Below are 22,215 nucleotides of genomic sequence, written 5' to 3' on the forward strand. Positions count from 1 at the left end.
AAGCCGCGAGAGTCAAAGGATGAAACAGTGTTGTACGGTTAAGCTGGATGTTCCCATTTCTAATCCGACAACGTCAGTAACGCTTGAAGCGCGTGTCACACCAGCCTTGATCGGCATTTCTAACCGTAAGATATGTCAAGCACAAGAATGGGGCACTATATTCTCCTTTGAAGATGTGCGACGAACGTGAGCGGTCGACGGTGTCGTAGGCCGTGGTATGCACCACCAGCCGAATCACCTCGTTCTCCCTGTCTACATTGGTGATCGTCATGCAGCATGAGAGCAGCTTCTCACGCGCTGCACAGCCCCCTCCCCCCGTCAACTTTGGTTCTGGTCGGCTGTCGACGTTCCTGAGTAATACAGCCACGTGATGCAGGCGGTTCACCAGGCTGCTTCACATGTCGGTGTCGTCGCTAGTTCAACCAACCAACTAGCCACCAAAAATACAAGATATCATTCCATATCGCCCATTCCTGAGCTTCGTCAAATCGATTATAGCGGCCTTATGGCCATATCATATTGTCTCAAAAAACGGCGCGATGTCCTCATCACTGGGTTTTATACCCACCAACAGTTCCCTCGGCTCGAGACAGAAGATATTTGTCGGACGGGTCAAAAAAAGATCGGACGTCGTGCGCGAATTGCACAGTTGATATCATCTTCTGCGGGGCCTAACCCCGGAGAGCTGTCTCAGTCTCGCTGCGCGCCCGAGCATGTTCGATCCGGATAGTACTCAAAATCGTCTCCCCTTCGCCTGGCTTGTTGATGCGGTAGAGAATGCGCCGTGGTGTTGCGCGCTGCTTCGGGACGCTGGCGCCTTGGATGGAATCCCATCTCTTCGATATGGGACAGGGTAAATCGTGCCTGGCTGCTGAGACGACGCGAGGGATTTAAATACCTGGTTGAACTTCGTCATTTGCGCCGGGAATTGATCCAGCGTCCTGGCTATGTCCTAGAAAGATCCCACACATTACACCCTGTCACAAACACAATGGTGGTCTCTTGTCCATTGATCGCTTACCGGCATCAGTTCCACCGCCGTGGGCTCCCGGGTCAGCTCCGGCACGAAAGTCAATAACTCTTTGGCGTAGCCTGCAGCCACGATGGAAGCGTAACCATGCCATCGGTCCGATTTGTGGGTGTCGGCATAGTCACTGATCCCGCGGATCACCAGGCAGGGGAAATTATCCATCAGCCCGGCAGCTTCCATCTCCAGACAGATGATGTTCTTGGCTGTGCGGAGGTAGTCGCGAGTCGGGCCGTGGAGCATGACGCGGTCCGCGGAGCCGATGAGCCCATAGTGAATGACGGGCTCCTCGCTGTCCCGCGCTGGCCGCTGCATCAAGTAACGTGCGTCACATCGGCTGCAGTTCTTTGTACCAGCAGGATGCTCGTACTGGGCCTGGTACAGACGGTCTTCCGCGTCTGGACGTCGGTATTTGACAGCCATTTTGGGCCGATCCTGCAGAATCTTCCCGATTAGTTCCGGGATGCCGCTTTCCTGTATATCATGTTGTGCCTGGACTCTCTGAACTGCTTTCAAGAGGATAGTCGGTGGCTTTCCCAGCGATCCGGTCTGGACAAATTGGCCTTCGTGGACGATCTTTCCATGGTCGTACTGGACAACCCCTCCTGCCGGAATGTGTGAGCCGTTGCCACGAAGCGAGGGGGGGTCATCGATGAGCTAAAGAGAAAATTAAAACGGCAGCTTACCAGACTCGCCATGGGGAACTGAAACCACTACATCTCCGAGGCGGATATCATCGGCTGAGTCCTCAGCGGTTTTGGCTGGGATTCCGCCACCGATGCCCACCATCAGGCCGAAGCGGATTTTCGGGAAGCTGCGCAGGAGGTTGGTCGCCGTCGTACTTGCAGGTACCTTACCGGGCATCCCAGCACCGAGTGATGCAATGACGACCTTGTGCCGTCCCATGCGTCCGTAAGAATAGACGTTGGAATCGTTGAGGTCCTGCTGGAAAGCCGCAGGTGGCGCGTACGTTTCATCCAGCATCGCTGCTGCTGCCGCCAATTCGGGAGCCAGGGCACAAATCCAGCCCACCGTGTAATCTTCTCTGCTAAAGTCCTCAGTCACGCGATTGCGCTCCATGTATGACGGCCCCAGAGCCCTGCGTCGGTCCCTGAGTGCCATTCTGGAAAGACAAGGTCTAGCAAAATGATCCTCGAGAGAGCAAGAACAGAAGGAGGAAACAAGAAACGTGACAGAACTTGAGATGAATAAAGAAGTCGCTAAGCAGTCGTTGATCACGAGGAAGTGTGTGCCGCAAGCTCGCTTCGTGAAGATACTGAGTTAGGAACTGTTTGTGCTCCTGTCGCTCATTGTTAGCCTGAGAGGCTCGGGTCTTTATACACACACACACACACACACACACACTTTCGAATTGAGGGCCATGATGACGGTAAGCACAAAGTCGACTGTCTGCCCAAAAGAGCTGAAACACACACTCTGTTTGTCTCTCGAGAAAGGGAGAGATTACTCTGCCTGCGATAGGTAGTGAGAGAGTGTGTGAGATAGACAAAGTGAGGCGACGATTCACTCAGCCTTCCGGGATGGCCGTATCGACGACTCATGGTAATTTAAACCCCCACCACACTTCGCTAACGGGGTTTTGGTTTGTGATTGGCCGCTGCATTGATTCCAACACCTCCTGCGACACCTCAATTTGCCAGCAATTAACATCATTACCGAGCATAGCTCTGGCAGCTGGTCACAAGAGATCTGAAGGCGTAGTATGAGTCTACTCCAAGACTCAACAACTGGAAGCGATGTGTTATTTGCTCTGGCTCCTGCCACTCACAGTGATTCCTGCTCCGAACTTAGAGATCCTACAAAATCGGTCATGAGATAAGATCTGCTTGCTTCCAAGGCAGTTACAGAGGCCGAATTTGATGTCTGACATAGCATTATGGTAAGAGGATCGATTCCTGCCTAGCGCGCGGTGATGCGAGGGGTCCGCAGCATTGTTTCAGGAATGGCGGTCAAGAACCGGCCGGACAGAGGGTGGATAGGTTAATAGAGCGAAATGTGAAGAAGAGGATTATTATGGATGGGTAACAAAAAGGAAACAAAGAGAAAAGAAGAGCCCATAATGAGGCCGGGAGTGGAAAGCGCCCGGATCGCTTCGTTAGGTTGCTGCCGGGCAGTGGCTATGCAGGCACAGTCCAACGTTTTAATTGACTTTGCAGTACATGACAGGACATATCCGGCGCGACAGATGAAGCATAGCTGTAGGTACAGGACAGTACAGGACAGTACAGTACAGTACAGGACATTACTTCCCAACGTAGGTCTTTGGGCAGTTGGCGGGCATCTTGTAATATCAACATGGATCAGGAAGTTATCCTTGGAATTTCCTTACCATGCGCCCCAGCCGCATCGAATTTTTGTACATTACCAAATACAAAGTCACCACGTGGTCGACGTGGAGTGGTAATTGAGGTAATGAGCTGGCTGAGTCTAGCTAGGTAACCTTATCAGCCAACTGCACCATAAGATACGTACTGTACTGCATATTCGATAGGTCAGCTGCTCCTGTTGGAACGTTTAGCCTTCCTCCATGCGCGCGCTCCACTCTTTGAACCCAGAACTGCACCTAAGAAACTTCGAAGTCGGATGAACTAGTGTTCTTTCTATATACCTTTGAGCTTTGGGGTGTTGCCTCTTGCGTCTATACAGTTCAGCCCTGCAGCTTGTAAGTCTCGTGATGTTTTAATGCCGGCGTCACCGAGCCTGACTGTGAATCAGGGGGAAATTTTCCTCGGTGGTGGATGACGCCGAAAGTCGTTGTTTGGTCCAGTTTCATCAGTACGGTTTTAACCAGTCATTGAAGATGATCTGCTCGAACCACTGGCTCAGCTCCTACATCTCTTGTCCGTCTACATTGAACATGCTGTGACTAACAGAAGCAAGTGCACGATACTATCCTGCTGCCGCTTGTTACATCCAGGAGCGAGCGGGGTAATTCGGAATCTCGCGCGGCCCGGCCCGGGGGGAAGCTTGGCTACATTTCTTCTTCTAGTCGGATAATCTTCGAATTCTTTTTGCATATATTCGCATCATGATGATTATCCCACTTTCCAACCTGAGATGCGGTCGCATCGGCTTACCCAGATCCAGCAACCCGCTCGATCTCATCCCGTGACTCAGATTCACTCATAAGCAGCAATCGCACTGGCGAAGGCAGCATCGACCGTCGCAATGGCCGAGGCAATAGTCGTCTTGTCGGTCGAGGTGACCTTGGCCTCCAAGTCCGCACCAAGCTGGTCGGTCTCGGTCTTGAGGGTCTGAACCGACGTGAGCAGGGTGGAGGAGACGCCAGCAGAGGCGGCGGTGGATTCCTGCATCTTCAATCAGTCTCGCCGCGCACTTGATGACAGGTGCAATGGTCTTACCTTGGCAATAATCTCGTCCAGGGTCGCGACGATGAGCACGGCCAGAGTGGACACCTCGGACGTGATGCTCGAGCTGTCCGCGGTGCTGAAAGTCGAGGCAGCCACCGTGTCGGTGATGGCGGTGTCCAGGGCACTCTTGACGTTGTTGTAGTCAGTCAGAATACCCAGGGCAGCCAACAGGTCGCCGGTCCAGGCGGTCACGTCGGTTTTGAGGGTCGACACATCGGTGTAGATCGTCTTCAGGTCCGTCAAGACCGTCGCCGCATCGCGTCGGGCAATGGGGCCTGCCTGGGCGAGGGCACCCAACGCAGCAACAAGGAGAGATTTGCAGAGCATAGTGGAACAGAAATTAGCTGGATGAGAAGACTGGCTTGTTGGGGCTGCTGATTTCCGTGATGTTCTTGTGGGATGTCGATTTCGTGGGAATCGATCGCGTTTAAATATCCCTAGATGGTGGAGCATGCGCTCTCTCTGGTCGTCTCATTGCGAGGGGAAGTCGACCGCTAACACAGAATAGCCACGGAGAATGAAGTCGCCATTCCAGCCTGCAATGCTTCATTCTCTGCAATAGCGCCGCAGGTTGATGCAACCCCCTCATTAATCTATTCTTTCGCTTTTTTGCCAACGCTTTTTTCACGTGTTGATGGTGAGGGCCGAGGAACCATGCAAAATGACCTTGGGAACGCAAACAACGCAGTCAGCAACATGTACCTGCCTTCTGCGGGCTTGTTTGATTGGAGTCTTCTTGGGACCTTCTTGCGGGCTATTCGAGAGACTTCGGCTTGGCCTTAGGGCATGTCCTCTCGAGGTCGTTCCTCAAGTCAACATTAACAAGTGTGTCTTTCGTGAGCAGACAGTCTTCTGCTGCGATGTCGTATGCAACACCAACAGCCGCTTTGCTCTGGAGAGTATCTTTACTCCATGAGCCTAGCCTAGATCCGACCGAGGTCGAAGTATAGCCAGGTCGACCTGGCTGCAGAAACTTGTGATTCCAAGGAGCCAATTCTGCACTGCTGCCTTTCCACCAGGCGGATGGCAGGTGACCCAGTGTGGTTCTAGGCTGAGCTGAGAAGGTAATATCTCCGCTACCCCGGATATTGTATAGGCCTGGTAGAAAAGCAGTCCCTGATCGACGCCGAGTGGATGACCCCGCTCGAACGCTCGGATATTAATCTAGACTCCGCACCACCAGCCGCCCTCCACTCTATGCGTAGGTGACCATTGGATCCAATTCGTTTGTGGCGTCGGAATGCTCCAGAATGCACCATTGGCCCACAGACCAAGCATCGTGTCGATCTCTTGCAGAGACGGAGTAGATTGGTGGCTAAACTGGGGGGGGGGGGAAGTAGCAGACACAGTTTGCAGCCGGGCGGGAAGGTGAAATACTTCGACCTGCGGAGAGAACCGGCCATGGTTTGAAGTAACAACACCTTTACATTAGGCTATTTGGCACTTGCTGCTAAAGCCAACCGTGGCTCTGATTGCGTGATGGCTGGGGAAGGGGGGTGGGGGGTGGGTGTTCCTAGCTGGAACAAGAAGCCATGGGCGCGGCGGCGGCTGTGCCATGGGAAGGTAAAGAGAAAACCAAAAAGAAAAAGGGAGTGCATCATCCGTGAATCGAACACGGGCCTCATCGATGGCAACGATGAATTCTACCACTAGACCAATGATGCTTCTGTGATATAATTTCCGTTTAATTTGCACCATGGCCTTTTACTCCTTAACTACAATCACCAACCCTCCCTTCCTTGATCCACCATGAACAAACATTAAAGCCTTTAGCCACAATCTCATCAAGTTGCCAAATTCCCATTCTTCCATCAATATGATGACGCTGTCCTCGTTTGTAAAAGGTCGGATTGACTCAAGACTCAAGAATAGACGTCATTACGCTTTCTGGTACCCAGCACACACAAGCTACGTAGCCGTGGTATATCACTGCCGATATATCCTTGCACCGTTGTCCTCATCCCCAGCATCGACAAGACTTTTTGTCCTAGCGACGCCCTATCGCGGCTCCATAGAACCCACTTCATCTATCCTCAAGGTTCACGCAGACCAACAAATCACAATACAACTCCCAGTCAAGCAACATCCCGTGTCCAGGGTGCCGTCCACCACTCATAGCAAAAGCAACCAGAAAATCCACCTCATCTCGGTCATGAATCAGACTGCCACCCCCTCGAATACGAAAGCTGGCGATGCCACGTCCAATGCGAGTCGGACAGGCATTGGCCACCGCGTAGGGATCGTCCCGCGCTGCAGTCGTCGCCCTTGACATCATCGCCACTAACGATTGCTTATCTGCCCGCCAATGCTGTCATCCCACCGAACCCTTGCTGCTGGAGAAGAGTATACTCGCACAAAACCGCGAGGATACCCTTCCACCGCACTTTGCGATCGGCACTCTAAGCCTCCTCACAATCAAGAACAAGTGAGGTGTTTAGCGCCACTGACGTACGCCCCGTCATGGTATTTCAGCATGGAGTTGGGGATATATACGCCTGTCTCAACCCCAGCCTTCCCATTCTCCACTACACTATCCAGATCCACTTCAGCAAGCTTATACTCTATTCTCTTGACACTCAGCCTCCAAGCACCCAACGCCTAGCGTTTACTACCTACCTAGCACTCAGATTTGAGACAACAAAACCAACCAACATGCCTCTCTTCCACCGCAACTCGCTCTCCAGCTCGTCCGACCGCAGCATCGACGACCCCAACACCCACAACTACTCGCACCGCTCCCATCGCTCGCACCACTCCACTTCCCCACGCTCCAGCCTCTCCTCTTCCTCCTCCTCCTCCCGCCGTCGCAGCAGTAGCCACAGCTACGGCCACCACAGCCACAGCGGAAGCACCCACGGCCACTCGCGCTTCAGCTTCGGCAGCCGTCGCCACCAGGAGGACCCCTCCGTCCTCGCCGCCAAAGAGCAGGTCTCGCGCGCTGAGGCCGCCGAGCGTGAAGCCGACCGCGCCCTCCTGGCTTCCCGCCGGGCCGTGCAAGATGCCCGCGAGCATGTGAGGCGTCTGGACGAGGAGGCGCGCATCGAGTATGTTCTTCCCGTCCATTCCCTGCACATTCCCTCACCTTTCTGTCGTGGCTCTCTTGAAACTAACGAGTTCGTGATGCAGAGCCCGCGCCGCCAAGATGAAACAGGACCAGGTCAAGTCGATTACGAAACGGGCCAAGCCGCTGGGACGTAAGTGATTCGTTGCCGTGCTGTATACCTGGCTTGGGGGTTTGAGGTTGGTGCTGATGGACCGTGTGTGTGTGTGGTTTAGGGCATGTTTGAGGGGAGTGAGTGCTCGATGCGCTCCGGATGCTTGATGTACTGTACTATTATTGTCGATTTCCTTCTTAGCGTAGTGGGCTTGGGCTTTTGAGCGATGATTCTTGGTTTAGCGATGTGACGTGGACTGTACGATATGAGAGTGTACGATATGAAATGATATGCATAGAGGGTGGCAATTTATGATTCGTTGATGTGCGTGTGCAACGTCACTTGCGCCGATCTGGTCGTATTTGTCTTATTAAGTCCGTTAGTCCTCTTGGCCAATACCATCCTCCGTCTACTGTCGACTCTCCTTGATGATGTCCGCCGCCTTCTCGGCCACCGCAAAAACAGTGGCCTGGATGTTTCCCCGTGGGATCAGAGGAATGACTCCCGCATCCACCACGCGCAGCTTGCGACACCCGTACACCCTCAGCTTGTCATCCACCACGCCCCCGATCTCCTGCGGCAGCATGGCTGTGGTCCCGACCACATGGTAGTGGGCCACAATGCGGTCCCGCGTCAGCCTCCGCGCCGTCTCCAAATCGCTCACCCGCTCCGGATGGTGCAGTCGCCGACCGTCGGGTTTCAGCAGCGAAGCCATCGGCTCCGTCTCCGCCACGGTCTCCAGCCAGTGGACATGGCGTGCCTGCAGCTCGACGTCCAGCGGATGCGCCAGCAGCTGCGGGTCGAAGGTGGGGAGGGCGGTGGCGTCGGCGGAGGCGAGGTGGACGCTGCCGCGCGAGAAAGGCCGGTTGAGCACGGCCACGATGCTCACGAAACACTCTGGTTCCGTCATGGCGAAGATCCCCTTGGGGCTGGGACCCTTTTCGGGTGTGATTTGGAAGGGCGCGAGCGTGTACTGCCCCGTCGGTTCCTCGGGGTCCTCGAGCAGCCGCCGGAGGAGACGGTACTGCGCGGCCCGGTTGGGTGGTACCTCCTCATCGTCGAGATACTTGTCCAGCAGGGCCTGGAGCTCCCCGTCTTGCAGCCCCGGCAAGGTCAAGAATGCGGACGAGATGGGACACAGACCCAGCGGCCCTGCGCCCGAGGCTTGCCATGCTTGCATGGCGGCTTGAGCGATTTCCGGATTGCGCAGTGCTTCGCCGGTGATCTGCCCGTCAGCAACCTCCCAGCTAAAGGGAACGAACCCGTGCTCCTGCAGGTTCTCGCCGACGTTGGGGTTGTCGACGAGGGCCTCGATGCCATGCGTCTGGAGTAGGTCGGCATTGCCGATGCCTGACAGCTCGAGGAGGTGTGGTGTTTTGACGGCGCCGGCCGCGAGAATCACCTCGGCCCCAGCATGGACGGTCCGCCGCTCCCCGTCCTTCCCGACGAATTGTACCCCGGTCGCGTTGACCTCCCCGTGATCGGGCTTCTTGAGCAGAATCTTCTCCACGAGGGCCTCGGTGACGACGCGCAGATTCGGCCGTTGAGCGATCTCAGGATTGTAGTAAGCGACTCCGGCGTGGCTGCGCGCTCGCGAGGTCGCGTGGACCGTGCCGGGGTTGACAAAGGCTCCGCTGGCCTGGCCTGACATCGGATCGCCGGTGATGCAGTGGCTGAGCGTCTCGAATGTCCGAGGCCATGCCGAATTGAAGGTGGGGAATGGCCCCTCTCCGAACGAGACATGGATCGGCCCATCGGTGCCCTGAATCGCTGGATCGATATACCCAAGCGACAGCTGATCGCGGATCTCGTCCGACGGTGGGGTGAAGGTTTGCGATTTGCGTAGATAGCGCGACAGCGACTCCCAGTTCCATCCAGCATTGCCGAGCTGCTCCCACGTATCGATGTCGGAGCGACTGGGGTAGATGGCCATTCCTAAGTTTATGGCCGAGGAGCCACCCAAAGTGCGCCCCCGAGGCTCAGCGATGCATCGGCCATTGAGGGCTTCCTGGTTTTCACGCAGGGAGTGTCAGTGTGCATAAGACGGCGGCTTTTGAGATCTGATGGTTCTTTCCTACCTGCGGGGGACTGGTAAGACACCAGTCGAACTCGGGATCAAAATAGGTGCTGGCTGCTAGTCCAGGCACAGCGATTCGCGGGTCATCGACGCGATTACTTCCTGCCTCGAGCACCAGAGCGCTCACAGTGGGGTCTTCGGTCAGTCGGTTGGCGACGACCAGGCCGGCAGTTCCTCCGCCCACGACGAGATAGTCGTAGCTCTGGCGCAGATCCGAAAGCGAGGCAGTACCTGTGGTCATCCTGTCTTGGGCAATTGTTCGAGTCGAACTCGAAAGGAGGAGGATCGGGCGGCGTGTCCTGGGGTAGGGGGGACGAGTTTGTGGCCCAAGGATTTAAGTAGGGAGCATTCGTCCCTCTGCCCCGCAGCCTCGTTGCGGCCATGATAACGGAGCATGATATGAGTGGAGTCCTCACTGGAGCTTATAATCATTAGTAGGCAATGGGAAGAAAGAATCTCCCTCGGACAACTGCCGTGAGTGGCATTCAGACGAGGAAACTAATCACTCGCAGCCCCCTCCCAATAGGCAGTTCGAGTCAACTGCCAGCGATGAAGCAAAATTTCGGCATCTGCTAAGCATAATTTGGCTTGCACCAGTCCCACGTGTGATTCATGACCGGAAGAGGGGGATGGCAAGCCTCGCACTTGAAGGCGCCGTCTCTGCGCTGGACCGAGCGATGCACGGCCGATCCATCCCGCTTCGGTAACACCAGCCCTAGACTAAGTACCAGTTCGGTCTCGAAGGATTCAGAGTGGATAAAACAACACTGCTGGCTTGCTGGCCGGCTTCAATTGCCGGTTCTGTAGAGTATCTGCATTGCTTCCCATGCCGCGCGATCCTGCATTTCAGCATGTCTGGATCATATCTTCAAATGATAGGGCTCGAGTGCTTCACCTCCCTCTTTCCATCCAGCCGTGGTGATGCTTCTTCCCTAACCTCCTTTCAGGAGTTGCCGGCAAAGGCGTCGAGATGGTGATCGCTTATGAATCGCGTGATCCTGTCATTGTGGTCACTGTCTTCGGTGCTCTGGCCACTTTGACCACCGCGTTGCGCTTTTAAGCCCTGCGCTTGCGTCAAGTCGAGCCTGACTTGCCGGAGTACCTAATAATTGCAGCCCTGGTGTGTATCCCTGCTCACTCTGACAGAGTCAAGGCTAACGTCTCTGTTCTGCAGCCGGAGTTGGCAATCATTTGTGCGAACTTGCCGCTCCTCAAGTCCGTCCTATCGCGCATATTCCCGCGGATAGAAAGTATGAAGTTTCCGATGGCCAGACATTCGAGCGGTTACTAGAGCAGGGAGGGATCTATCCCCTGGATCGATTCGACCATGAACCCATCCAGACCAAGGTCAGCACTGGATCTGCTTGTCTCGACCACTCAGACCATCGACGGGGACCAGCAGGATTTGAAGACTCATGGGTCACCGCATGGGATCAACATCGTCCATGATATTGACATCGAGTATCGCCCAGCACGCAGGAGAGCATTCTAGCCAGCCACAGGCATGTACGCGGTGGAAAGCTCGCATGTCGTCAATATTTGCAACTGGCAATGTGCAGATTCAGTGCATCAATAGAATCTCTGCTCTGTTACAGAGGTCATCGACCGAGATTGACTGAACAGAGAGGACAGGTAGTTTCTGATGCTGTTCTCGAAGGAGTCGTGTAGGGCGGTGTGGAAGGGAGGAAAGGCGATAAGATAAGAACGGTCACATGACCCTCCACGGTCGGGGCTTCCCCAATTCTCCCCCGCATTTTCTCACCTAAACAAACCACATTCGCCCATCTTGCATCCATTTGTTCCTTCAACCCTTCCTCGATCATGCGTCATGAACAGTTCCTGCTACACGTGTCGTCGCAGGCATGTCGAATGCCAAATGTCTCAGCCCCCGTGTAAGAAGTGCCAGAAGGCTGGGCTTGAATGCCTCCAAAAGAGGCCCCTTCGCTGGGTCAAGGGCGCAACTTTCCGCGGCACTGCGAAGCCTTCCACATCCACAGGGAACGCCCCGCAACTCAAGCAGATATCCCCACCTCAGTCTGACTCTGAAATCACGGTTCTGAATGGGGTAGACCTGCGGCATACCGGAGCTGTGGAAAGTCTCCCCCCCCGCATACCTTTCAGCTTAGACGAACCCGTCACCCGAGGTCTGCACGAGGATTCTCGATACTACCTGAACTACTGTCAGTGTGCTGTTGATCAACATTCGGTCGCGAGGTGTGACTGACATCCACGACAGACAGCAAATGCGTATGCAAGCTGTTTGTCATGTTCGATAGCCAACGCAATCCCCTCAGACAGCTCATCCCCGCGGCAATCGCCCATCCCGTGCTGATGGCGTCCGTCAGCGCTCTCGCAGCACGACACCGAGCAAATGCTACTCAGACGTTCGAACAGGTCCAAGCAAGAGATTACTCACGGGCGCTGAAGCCTCGCTACAACGCTTCCTTATACAAATACCAGGCGATCAAAGGGCTTTCGCAGGCCCTGAGCGACGGAACAACTTCGGTCGATATCTTGATCATCAGCGCATTCTTGTTGATTCTTCTGGACCTATTCGAGTCGGGCAATGATAATTGGAATTTTCACGTTGAAGGGGTCAAAAAACTCATTGCGGGGATTCAGATTCCGGCGAGCTCGCGGGAGCTGGGAACAACCATTGAAGGGATGTGCGAATTCGCTATGCGACAGGTCTACTTGTACGATACTTCTCAACAGCCTCCCTTTCGTCTGATTGAGATAGGCTGACTTGTGGTATCATCGCAGAGTTGATACTCTAGGTACGACCTTCACGCGTCCTGGGTTGCTAGCCACCTCCGAATCCAATCAGCCATCCACGGCCCTCCAGATGAGCGTTGACAAGGCTTACCTTGGTTGTCCGGAATACTTCCTGAGTGCTCTTCGTTCTTTCTCGGCAGCTAGGGACTGCCTGGCGAGCCCCGGGTGCCTTGACACCATCGATGCGTATTCGCTGCTTCAAACTATCCAGGTCTCACTGGAGTCTACGCAGAGTTTTGACTGCCATGCCTGGGCTACGGAGCTTGAGCCTTCTCTGTCGACTTTCACTGGGCCAGCACAATCTATCCAACTGTTGGAAAAGCTGGGCCAGGCCTATAAATTGGGGACATTGATCTACGGTTGGCGTGTCTGCGATGTGTTCACGGGAGACTCGACTCCGTTGGATGACATAGTCGGGGAGCTGATCGATACTGTTGCTGCGCTACGGAGCAATGAGGCGCTGTTCAAATGCATCCTCTGGCCCTTGTTCGTTGCAGGCCTGGAATCTCAGGATGCGTACCAGAGGCAGTTGGTGGGTGATTGCCTTCGCAGATTCTGGTTCGAAACCAAGTGTATCAACGTGATCAATGCGGAGAAGATTCTGCAGAGATTCTGGGCCGAGGCCGAGCAGAAACCGAATTCGAGGTCCAATTGGATCTTCAGCATGGGACAGGTAGATGGCGATTGGCTTCTGATATGATTGTGCTGAGTGAGTATAGTAGTAGCATTCAGAGAGCGCCATTGAAGCCATCCACGTCATTTGGAGCTGCCCGCCGGTCGCACTAATCGGCAGTTGATTGGCCAGACTTTGCCCCACTCCAAAAGACTTCCCGATCCGGTTAGAGCCATCCCCCGGCCTGAGGCTTCGCGAGGCAAAGAAGACATCGAATTTCCCCGCCGACAGTCAATCATCGTCCCAAGATTGGTGATTCTGCCTTAAGTGGCCTCTGCATTGCATGACCAGCCTCGAAAACGAGCGGTTTATCAGCATGGGGATTATAAATCATCACCATGAGCACATCGCGGCTGGGTCGCGCAGGACTATAAAGATCCCCAACTTCTTCTCTCCTCAGTGACCCAGACATTCTTCAGGATCCAATCTATTGCTTTCTGACCTTCAGTCAATCTATTCTCACCACTGCCAACATGTGCCACAACGAAGTTGAACTCAACGGCTGGACTAGCGTTCCTGTCAACGCTGGTGCCATCTTCAAGGATCAGCCTTTCATCGCCGCACCTGGCCCTCTCTCGATTGACGAGATCAAGTTTCCTTCCGACGATCCCGTTGTTGCAAAGACTCAGGAGTATGCTCAGGCCGTTCTCCATCCACAGACCTTCAATCACTCGATGAGAGTGTACTACTATGGTAAGTCTCTTTGAACGAACGAGGGTCACAGCAACTAATCTCGATCTGCAGGGATGGCTATCGCCAAACAACAGTTCCCCAAGCAAGCCGCTACTTTCAGTCCTGCTACCTGGGCGTTGCTCTGTCTTCTGCACGATCTCGGTACCGCCGAGGAGAACCTGACGGCTACCCGGATGTCCTTCGATCTCTACGGAGGCATCAAAGCTCTGCAGGTCCTCAAAGACTTCGGCGCTACAACTGATCAGGCCGAAGCAGTCGCCGAAGGGATTATCAGACACCAGGACATGGGCGTAGACGGGACCATCACCTTCTTCGGCCAGCTCATCCAACTAGCGACCCTGTATGACAATGTGGGTGACCACCCCCACGTGAAGGACTTCAGCAGGATCCTGCACGATACCACTCGAGAGGAGGTCAACCAGGCGCACCCGCGACAGCGCTGGTGCTCGTTCTTCGCGGACGTTATCCGGAAGGAGGAAACCGTCAAGCCTTGGTGCCATTCCACGCATATTGTAGAGTTCGACAGTCAGGTCGAGGGGAACACTCTGATGAAGAAGTGGGAGTGAATTTTTCGGGTTGTTGTTTGATGTATGCACGGAAGCTATGAATTTATTTGATTGCATGAAGGTCAATCTACACAAGTGTTCCATTGCCAAACCATCTGGTTCGATTTCACGTATGTGATGTTTTGCTGGTGTTCAGATCGGGCCGACTCATTCAAAATGAGGCGATATTTCACGATCGGCTCGATGGTGGCTGCAGCACAGGTCTGACGCGCAGGAGAATCTACTGGTATGAGGTCCAAGCCCACAATAGGTGTTAATGTAAACTACAGTCTCTGGAAACTCCTACCTTGATATATAACCTCAGCGCATGCCGGACCGAAACCGTTCTACGGTAAAAGGAATATACCACACGAATTCGTCTGCAATAGACATCTATCTCGAGCCGCCTAGAAGTCCCATGACAAATGTGTTGGATAGACCTATCAACGTTGCGCTTATATGATGTGTGTCATGCAAGATTGTATTCAGGTATGCCGTTCGATTCTATTGACTCGGCCCTGCAAGCAGTTGCTGCACCCGGGCCGGACAAGTGGCAAATGAACCAATATTGCGATCGAGCCTGAGGTCCGAGCCGGTCTTTCCTGTATGGAAGTCCAAATGCAGGGCACACCAATGACCGGAGTGTAATGGCTGGTATCCCTACGACTGGGGTGATAGGTGAGATGATACCAACTCAATCTGTGCGTTGGAAACGTCCCTTGGACCGAAACGGAAGTACTGTACCCTTAGACACGTCCTATCAGCTTATGCAATAGCCTCTTGAGTAGCACGTTCTAGAGAACGGACTGGGCCCAGAATCAAGGCCATTGCACCATCTACATTTCAGTGAGAGGTAATGTATCGGGCTGGCATCCTGCAGTGTCCTTCGACCACGCTCGATTTTGGAGCCAGTAGATAGCCAGAAGAGTCTCCATACTGAGTGCAAGGCCCCCACTTCTAGATAGGCGGAGGCTTATGGCGATGGCTTGCCTTATCGCTGCAGGAACCAATCGATATATCAACTCTCGATTGCCTTGCAGGATGATCGCTGCCCCTTGCAGTTGTTCCTGGGCTGATGCAATCGCTGCTCGACTTGCGCTATTGACTGCGTTGGCCCCTGATCTACGGCCAAGACCGGCGTTTGTCAAACTACGACTGAGGATCTGGGTGATGTTCGTCAAGTTGACTGTGTTAGTGAGTGTCTTGGTGTTGTGGAATACCGGAGTATATTCGGTGGTGATCGATTCAGCTGGTAGGGGGCCGAGGTAGTTACACGGATATATGTTGCCACTAGCTGGTGGGTTGTAGATGCTACCTGACTTTACTCCACACCCACCTCATAAACTGCGTGGAGTTCCGGTTTCGACAAACATCGCCACCATGGAGCAGATAACTTACCTACACAGGCAGTCCCTGACCCGTAGGTCTACTGAGCGAAACACTTGATGATGCCGCATAGCAGAAAGGAAGAACCCTGTTCCGGTACGGTTCCGGGACCGACAAGCGTGCACGCCACGTGACCACTCTCCGACCGAGGGATCCGAGAAAGCGAGTCAGCCCATGCTACGATTGGCCCTCCTCAGCTGGTTGTTTACATGGCTGTGCTGTGTCAGTGGCCACCACGAGCAAGACAACTTCCTCGGAGGATTCTCCCTTTCGAGCCTGCCCAGCGCATTACTTGTGATGCTTTGATGCTTTGATGCTTGGATGCTGTGGCACCATGCTAGTCAACTCGTGAATGATGATAATGATGTAATTCCAAACCCGTCTGACGATGATGTCCTGCATTCCAAGACACCCGCCGAATGCGTGCCCAGTGTGTGTGTGCACCCGCCGAATGCACGCACCGTCGCACACTCTTCTCTCGGTCTTTCGGGAAGATAATGGGTCCATCAACTATTGCCCCAATGTTTGCGATGGAAAACCTGTCGGAGTGACCCGAATCATATTTCCCCCCCCCATTGGTCCCTCATGAAGGGCCATCGCCTGCCAACACCCAGGTAAAAGGGTCCTGGAGGGGAGAAGAAAACATTGCCAACCCAACCACGCGCTGTTGTTGCCGTCCCGAGTGAGACAGTTCCGGCTATAATTAGTGTGTGCCCGGAGGTCAAGTACTGACTGAGTACGGTAACCATTGTTTGCTGTCTGTGTGTATTTGTTTTCGGTTTTGGGTTGGGGTGTGATTTGAGGGTTGGTTCCTGAGGAGGACCAAAGATGTCGACAACTCGATAGGGCATTTGATGATTTGACCCCGAACCGTACTGTACCTCGTACTGCCTGTTCCTCCGGTCCGCTTGATCCACCGTTCCCAGTTGGGCCAAATGATCACCACGGATGCAGCGAGCAGACAAAGGGACAGTCCCTCAAGGATTGGCTGTCAAAGGTTGTACGCAGTCGGACCGTCCGTATTATTGGCCCCTCCAGCGCTTTAGCGGTTGCTGTCTTATCTATTTTCGTTGACATGTTCAGACCTGTCCAGTGGAATGCCTCTGTTCTTGCCCCATTGCCACCTGGGAAAAACAATAATCATCAGATTTGGAGACAGACTTTTTTTCCCCCATCTCTGAGACATCCCAACTCGTCGGTGGTACTATATAACTCCTCCGCCGGTCTATCCAGCTGCAGGCTTCTTTCTTTCATTATCACCATCACCAACACACACTCGTTCTCTTTGGACTTGACCCCTCGCATTCGTTTTGCATCCTAGTCACCCGTTTAACCCAACTTCTTGCTCAATTTAATCCGCCACCATGCGTTTCTCCTACGCCGTTCTGCCCCTGGCTGCCATTGTTGGCGGTATGTAATTTTTCTTGGTCTGCGAGGAAGATGGTCACTAACGCCTGCCTGCAGCCCTCGAGGTCACTTCCCCCACCAAGGGCGAGGATGTTGATGTCTCCAAGTCCTTCACTGTCAAGTGGGATTCCGTCAGCACCGACGCCTCCAACTTCAATCTTTACCTTGTCAACAACGCCGTCTACCCCCCGGTTGAGCAGAAGATTGCCAGCGATGTCGAGACCTCCAAGGGCTCCTACACTGTCTCTAGCCTGTCCGGCCTGACCGATGGGTATGTTTTTGTCCGGGAGTGTACACTTGTGCAGTAGACTCACACCTTCAACAGCAAGGGCTACCAGATCAACCTGGTCTCCGACGAGCCCCAGAACAGCGGCATCCTCGCCCAGTCGCAGCAGTTCGACGTGAAGGGCGCTTCTTCCAGCTCCAGCTCCAGCTCCAGCTCCAGCTCCAGCGCCAGCGCCAGCTCTTCCAGCACCAGCACCGCCTCTTCGTCTTCGTCTTCGTCTTCGTCTTCCTCCTCCGCTTCCTCCGCCTCGACCACCCTCACCTCGACTGCCAGCTCTTCTACCGGTACTGCCAGCACCCTCATCTCCACTACCAACACCCTCATCTCCACTACTGCCCAAACCACCACTGCCCAACCCACCACTGCCCAAATCACCTCTTCCTCCTCCATCATCGGCGCTCAGTCGTCGAGTGCCCGCGCCAGCACCGCAGTGGCGAGTACTAACAGTGTGTCGCCCTCAGGATCCGCTACCCCCAGCTCGACGGCCAACGGCACTGCCCCGACGGCCTCGGTCGTTCCCGGAGCTGGTTCCGCCCTGACTGCCCCCTTGACCGCCGTCGCCGGTCTGGTCATGGGCGCCATGGCTCTTGCTCTGTAAACGAGCATGCCCTAGATGCTCGAGAGATGATCCGCAACCGGTGGACAGCTGGAACCCTCTCCATGAACCCACCGCACCACCCTTTCGGATCATCGGATCCCGCTTTGATTTCCACTTCGCAATACGTTAATTACTACTATGGACATAAAAGGCGATCTCCGCGTGAAGTGAGATTGCTGTATTAATTGGACTGTGTCGGGAGTGAATTGGTTGTTTTGTTTTGCTGTGTTTATTTGCCATGCTCTGTTCTAGAATCATAACAATCTACCATTACTGTGCAGATAGTGCCCAGTGGTCGCGCATTGGAGCTCCTTTCCTGGTTCCCCAGTAACCTCGGATCTCGCCGACCGTGGCCCATGTTTGTGTCGCTTGCCTGTTCCTGAAATGATTGTGCGACCGAATGCAAATATGGTTCATCCTGGCGCCATGTTTCGAGTGAAAAAGTGCACGCAGCGAGTCTGACATCATCCACCGCCGAATGCAGGGGGCGAGCAAAATGGGACAGAGTTCATTGGTGTAAGGGCGGCATCCACCGCCTTAGACCCTGATGGTCATTTCGTATGGGCTGGTATTGAAAAATACGCACTGCATCCGGAACCGCACGGCGGGCTGGCCGGAAAGGGCGTTAGTGCAGCCCCGAGAGTTTTTCAGTCCTGGTCTGCTGCTGCTGCTGCTGCTGCTCAATGACGCCGGATTCTCTCTTCCGAGACATTTTCTCAGGTGTTCAAGTTTGCTGGTTCTCCTGCCAGGAACAGCAAGACCCCGCTGTAATGTCTCAATCTGTTTTCGGATCTGGCAGGGCTTTTTCCTGCTCTGTTCTCCGCGGGTTGGTCGATACGATGTGGATGGGGCTTGGCGAATAGCCGGCTTGCACGCTTAGAGGCTGAGATAAGGGAAATGAGCTCTACATCTGCTTGCATCGAAGGATTGACACCCCTGCAGTGATGGACAGGGGGAATTGACTTGACCGTTCAGTTGATAGGGGAAAGGTGGTGATGAGTGGAAATGAGATGAGATGAGATGCATTGGGTGCATGTTGTCTGTCAGTCAGTGAACAGCCATCAGACCTATTGGCAATAATGTTTCAGTGCAGTGCCCCACTTGCATTATGATTACTCAAGGTTTACTTCATGAGGAATTGCCTGATTGGGGTGTGTAGACTCCTTGGGTGTCATTGACTCTATTTTACTTTTGGTGCAGGTTGCGCTGGTCGTGCAGTGGTGCCAGCCAGCGAGCAAGCCCTCGTATCCCGGTCTATGGGGGAGAGGGCCCATGGCCCGGTCCGGTGGATGTTACCCATCTTCAGCTTACCTTTTGCTCACCCACTCCCAGCTTGGAGCCAGGAATCCCCCGGTATCCCCAAATCTACCCGTAGATATCATGATCACTGCATCCGCAACTGTCAGTCACACCAACACCAACCCAGCAACCAAGAAGGGGCAAACACATACAACGGGTCATTCAGCCTCCCGCGGTCCGGCGCCGCCGCATCAATCCAAACGCTAACCCCAACTGCCCCAGGCCCTCCCCCTCCCTCCACGGGGAACTCCCCATACCCCCGCGCGTCAATCACCACCGTGCCTAGTTTGCTGTCGCTGCTGCTGTTGCCGCCCCCCAGCACCTCCGTCCACGTCGTCTGCGCGTGTCGCTGCCCGACATACATGCGCTTCGTGGCACGCCCGGGCGCGTTGCTCAACACACACGCCAGTCCTGTCGGGTGGCGCGCGTTGCCGTATCGGACGAAGCCTGTGGTTGCACACGGGTGGGTCAGATACGAAGCCGCCACGGGAGGGATTAAGTCCCAAAGTCATGGAGTCATCACTCCTTCGGGGAATTTGGGGGATTGCCACCTGGCAATTAACTTGGATGGTAAGGCTACGGGAACGTACCGATGCAATGCGCTTGGTCGAAGTAGTCTTGTTGCTCGCCGTAGGCGAAGAGCTTGCGCGTGCGCGTGAGGATGGGCAGGTGGTAGGCGTAGGCTGGGTCGCGGTGGGCTTGTTGTTTCTGCGCGTCCCAGATGCCGTAGATGTCGCCGTAGAAGAGACAGGGGCGGCCTTCTTGGCGGAGGAGGATGAGGGCGTAGGCGAGCAGTTTGAAGTCCGGGGTGATGGTGTTCTGCGCCGGGGTCAGTACTGGTAAGGCTGTGGTTGGATCTTAGGGCTGGGGCGGTTCTTACCTCCATCATCTGACCGGGTTGCTGGCTTGCTGTTAGCGGTCCTATTTGAAGGGTGCCTGGTGAGCTTCACGTACCGTGTCATGGTTCTCGACGAATGTCTATGCTCCAAGGTCAGCACTCCGTCCACCTCACCTTCACCCACTGCACTCTCGAACAGCAAGAACATACCAAAGCATTCCCGCCACACCGTTCCACCAACGTCCCCCGCAACACGCGCCGCAGGTCCCCGCGCCCTTTCTCCAACGACACCCGTGAGAAGTTATGCACCAGCGGCGCATCGACCGCGACGACCGTCCCCTCCATCTCGGTCTGGACGTACCGCACCAGCTCCTGCACATCCCCCGTCCAGTACTCCCCGATGACCACAAACTCCGGGTCCGTGGTCGCGCGCATATGTGCCGTGAACTCCTTCTGGAACCGCATGGAGAAGTGCTTCGCCGCGTCCAGCCGCATCCCCTTCAGCCCCAGCCGCTGGCCGATCCACGTGCCCCAGCGCAGCACGTCCGCGCGCACCTCCGGGTGCGAGTAGTCCAGGTCCGCGAACATGAGGTAGTCGTAGTTCCCCAGCTCCTGGCCCACGTCCTCCGCCCAGCCGGGCTTCCCCGCCCCGCAGATCCGGAAGATCGCGTTCTCTTTGGCGGTGTCATCCCAGTCGACGCCGCTGAAGTGGTACCAGTGGTATTCCTGGGCGCTGTGGATGGGACCCCGCCCGGAGAAGGTGAAGCCCGTCCAGCCGGAAATCTCGGTGGGGTTGGCGACTTCGATGTCGCGTCCTGGTTTCACGATTCTGAGCAAACGGCTGTCTTGGGGATGGGGGATGGGGGATCGGGGCGCATACGCTGAGAATCAACCTTGACCGCCTCAAACCGCTCCGGGAAATCGGCGCCGGCCTTGTGGTTCAGCACGGCATCCCAGTACACGCCCACCCCGAGGGCGTGGGCGTCCTCCATCAGGGCCTCGAGGTCGGCGAAGGAGCCCCATTTGGTGGCGGTGCAGCCCTTCTGGTCGAACTCGCCCAGGTCGTACAGGTCGTAGATGTCGTACCCGTTGCCGGACGGATTCATCGCTTTACAGCCGGGCGGGAGCCAGACGGAGTCGACCCCGATGGCGTGCAGGGCCGGCAGGGCGCGTTGCAGCCGCCGCCAGTGGCGATTGTCGTTCGGGATGTGCCATTCGAAGCCTTCGAAGAGGAGTGTGTTGTCGTTGGGGTCGTGCCAGCTGGGCTGGGTTTCCACGTTGTCGGCCGTGGCTGTGCATCACGTTCAATATCAATCGCTCTATGTTCTGGTGAGCGGGATAGCTAACCCTCGATTTGCTTCCAGTCATGGAGGTCTCTGCGCTTGCGCGGGCGGAAACACCACAGCAAGGAATCCATTGTGCTGTGTCTGTTCGGGTGTACACTTGTGTATGGATCGGAAAGTGTATACCTGGTGGCGACTGTGTTCTATACACATACACATACACATACACATGCAGGGAGATCGGATTGGCCCCTGATTGCTGTACTCTTGCTGGTGCTCTTGCTGGTGCTTCAATGCAGCCACCGACTGCCTAAGCTCAATTAGTCCCTGTGTTTATCCCGAGGAGCTTTTCTTACGCCGGCGGGTACGGTACAGCGGTACGGCTGTGACCGCCTTGCCCCATTGGAAGGGACGCGATCCGAGGTAAGACAGCGCAAGCGAGACACAATACCGGTATCAAGTGGGTAATGACAGACCCTCCGGCGGAAGAATATTCGATCGAAGAAAGCGGCCACAGGCAGTCTCAGCTCCAGCACGAATGTGGAGTCACCCTCAAAAGCCGGTCGAACCTGATAAACCGAGGGAACTCCATTTTTAGACGCAAGCTTCGGTGATGGAGCGAAACGGTGGTGTCCAAGACATTTCAGATTGTCGCCCCACTACGCCAAAGACATTGGAGATTAAATGCTCTGAAGAGATTACTTGATGGAAAATGCATGCATGCCCCTGACTGCGCTGCAGGGTTGAGCATAATGAAGCTTAGCGTACCGGCTACTGGAAG

General features: G+C 54.9%; 9 protein-coding genes and 1 non-coding gene across 10 annotated transcripts; 5 read left to right on the forward strand and 5 right to left on the reverse strand.

The window, feature by feature from the left end:
* Positions 1 to 821: 821 nt before the first annotated feature.
* BO82DRAFT_112228 (5'-methylthioadenosine/S-adenosylhomocysteine nucleosidase family protein) lies at positions 822 to 2,237 on the reverse strand. Its single transcript, XM_025629815.1, has 3 exons — positions 1,714 to 2,237; positions 1,022 to 1,632; positions 822 to 945 (listed from the first exon to the last, which is right to left on the reverse strand). Exons 1-3 carry the CDS (start codon positions 2,147 to 2,149, stop codon positions 913 to 915), a joined length of 1,080 nt encoding a protein of 359 aa, XP_025490505.1. The 5' UTR covers positions 2,150 to 2,237; the 3' UTR covers positions 822 to 912.
* A 1,851-nt stretch (positions 2,238 to 4,088) lies between these two features.
* On the reverse strand, positions 4,089 to 5,089 carry BO82DRAFT_355667 (cell wall mannoprotein 1 family protein; the record flags this gene model as incomplete). Its single annotated transcript, XM_025635515.1, has 2 exons — positions 4,411 to 5,089; positions 4,089 to 4,356 (listed from the first exon to the last, which is right to left on the reverse strand). Coding segments are annotated over exons 1-2 (521 nt in total), but the record flags the coding sequence as incomplete, so codon positions are not given.
* Positions 5,090 to 6,012: 923 nt separating this feature from the next.
* On the reverse strand, positions 6,013 to 6,083 carry BO82DRAFT_t209. The gene has a single exon. It is a non-coding gene; the product is annotated as a tRNA-Gly (tRNA).
* Positions 6,084 to 6,201: 118 nt separating this feature from the next.
* Positions 6,202 to 6,784, forward strand: BO82DRAFT_112250 (uncharacterized protein). The gene has a single exon (XM_025629816.1). It carries the CDS (start codon positions 6,236 to 6,238, stop codon positions 6,686 to 6,688), a length of 453 nt encoding a protein of 150 aa, XP_025490507.1. The 5' UTR covers positions 6,202 to 6,235; the 3' UTR covers positions 6,689 to 6,784.
* A 287-nt stretch (positions 6,785 to 7,071) lies between these two features.
* Positions 7,072 to 7,621, forward strand: BO82DRAFT_403539 (uncharacterized protein; the record flags this gene model as incomplete). The annotated part of the gene is made up of 2 exons (XM_025639392.1): positions 7,072 to 7,463; positions 7,546 to 7,621. The coding sequence occupies 2 exons, from the start codon at positions 7,072 to 7,074 to the stop codon at positions 7,619 to 7,621; spliced, it is 468 nt and encodes a 155-aa protein (XP_025490508.1).
* A 362-nt stretch (positions 7,622 to 7,983) lies between these two features.
* On the reverse strand, positions 7,984 to 10,003 carry BO82DRAFT_433491 (GMC family oxidoreductase; the record flags this gene model as incomplete). Its single annotated transcript, XM_025640882.1, has 2 exons — positions 9,653 to 10,003; positions 7,984 to 9,582 (listed from the first exon to the last, which is right to left on the reverse strand). The coding sequence occupies exons 1-2, from the start codon at positions 9,890 to 9,892 to the stop codon at positions 7,984 to 7,986; spliced, it is 1,839 nt and encodes a 612-aa protein (XP_025490509.1). The 5' UTR covers positions 9,893 to 10,003.
* Positions 10,004 to 11,479: 1,476 nt separating this feature from the next.
* Positions 11,480 to 13,126, forward strand: BO82DRAFT_375762 (uncharacterized protein; the record flags this gene model as incomplete). The annotated part of the gene is made up of 3 exons (XM_025637492.1): positions 11,480 to 11,831; positions 11,888 to 12,347; positions 12,415 to 13,126. 3 exons carry the CDS (start codon positions 11,480 to 11,482, stop codon positions 13,124 to 13,126), a joined length of 1,524 nt encoding a protein of 507 aa, XP_025490510.1.
* Positions 13,127 to 13,572: 446 nt separating this feature from the next.
* On the forward strand, positions 13,573 to 14,358 carry BO82DRAFT_286811 (putative cyanamide hydratase; the record flags this gene model as incomplete). The annotated part of the gene is made up of 2 exons (XM_025631562.1): positions 13,573 to 13,792; positions 13,844 to 14,358. 2 exons carry the CDS (start codon positions 13,573 to 13,575, stop codon positions 14,356 to 14,358), a joined length of 735 nt encoding a protein of 244 aa, XP_025490511.1.
* A 2,825-nt stretch (positions 14,359 to 17,183) lies between these two features.
* On the forward strand, positions 17,184 to 17,636 carry BO82DRAFT_247011 (GPI anchored serine-threonine rich family protein; the record flags this gene model as incomplete). The annotated part of the gene is made up of 2 exons (XM_025630832.1): positions 17,184 to 17,401; positions 17,456 to 17,636. Coding segments are annotated over 2 exons (399 nt in total), but the record flags the coding sequence as incomplete, so codon positions are not given.
* A 1,531-nt stretch (positions 17,637 to 19,167) lies between these two features.
* Positions 19,168 to 21,568, reverse strand: BO82DRAFT_384543 (alpha-amylase; the record flags this gene model as incomplete). Its single annotated transcript, XM_025638115.1, has 8 exons — positions 19,168 to 19,401; positions 19,466 to 19,760; positions 19,904 to 20,132; positions 20,194 to 20,214; positions 20,268 to 20,291; positions 20,362 to 20,966; positions 21,032 to 21,442; positions 21,499 to 21,568. 8 exons carry the CDS (start codon positions 21,566 to 21,568, stop codon positions 19,380 to 19,382), a joined length of 1,677 nt encoding a protein of 558 aa, XP_025490513.1. The 3' UTR covers positions 19,168 to 19,379.
* Between the last annotated feature and the right edge of the window lie 647 nt (positions 21,569 to 22,215).

Source organism: Aspergillus uvarum (genome assembly GCF_003184745.1).
Source record: "Aspergillus uvarum CBS 121591 unplaced genomic scaffold BO82scaffold_38, whole genome shotgun sequence".
Taxonomy (NCBI): domain Eukaryota; kingdom Fungi; phylum Ascomycota; class Eurotiomycetes; order Eurotiales; family Aspergillaceae; genus Aspergillus; species Aspergillus uvarum.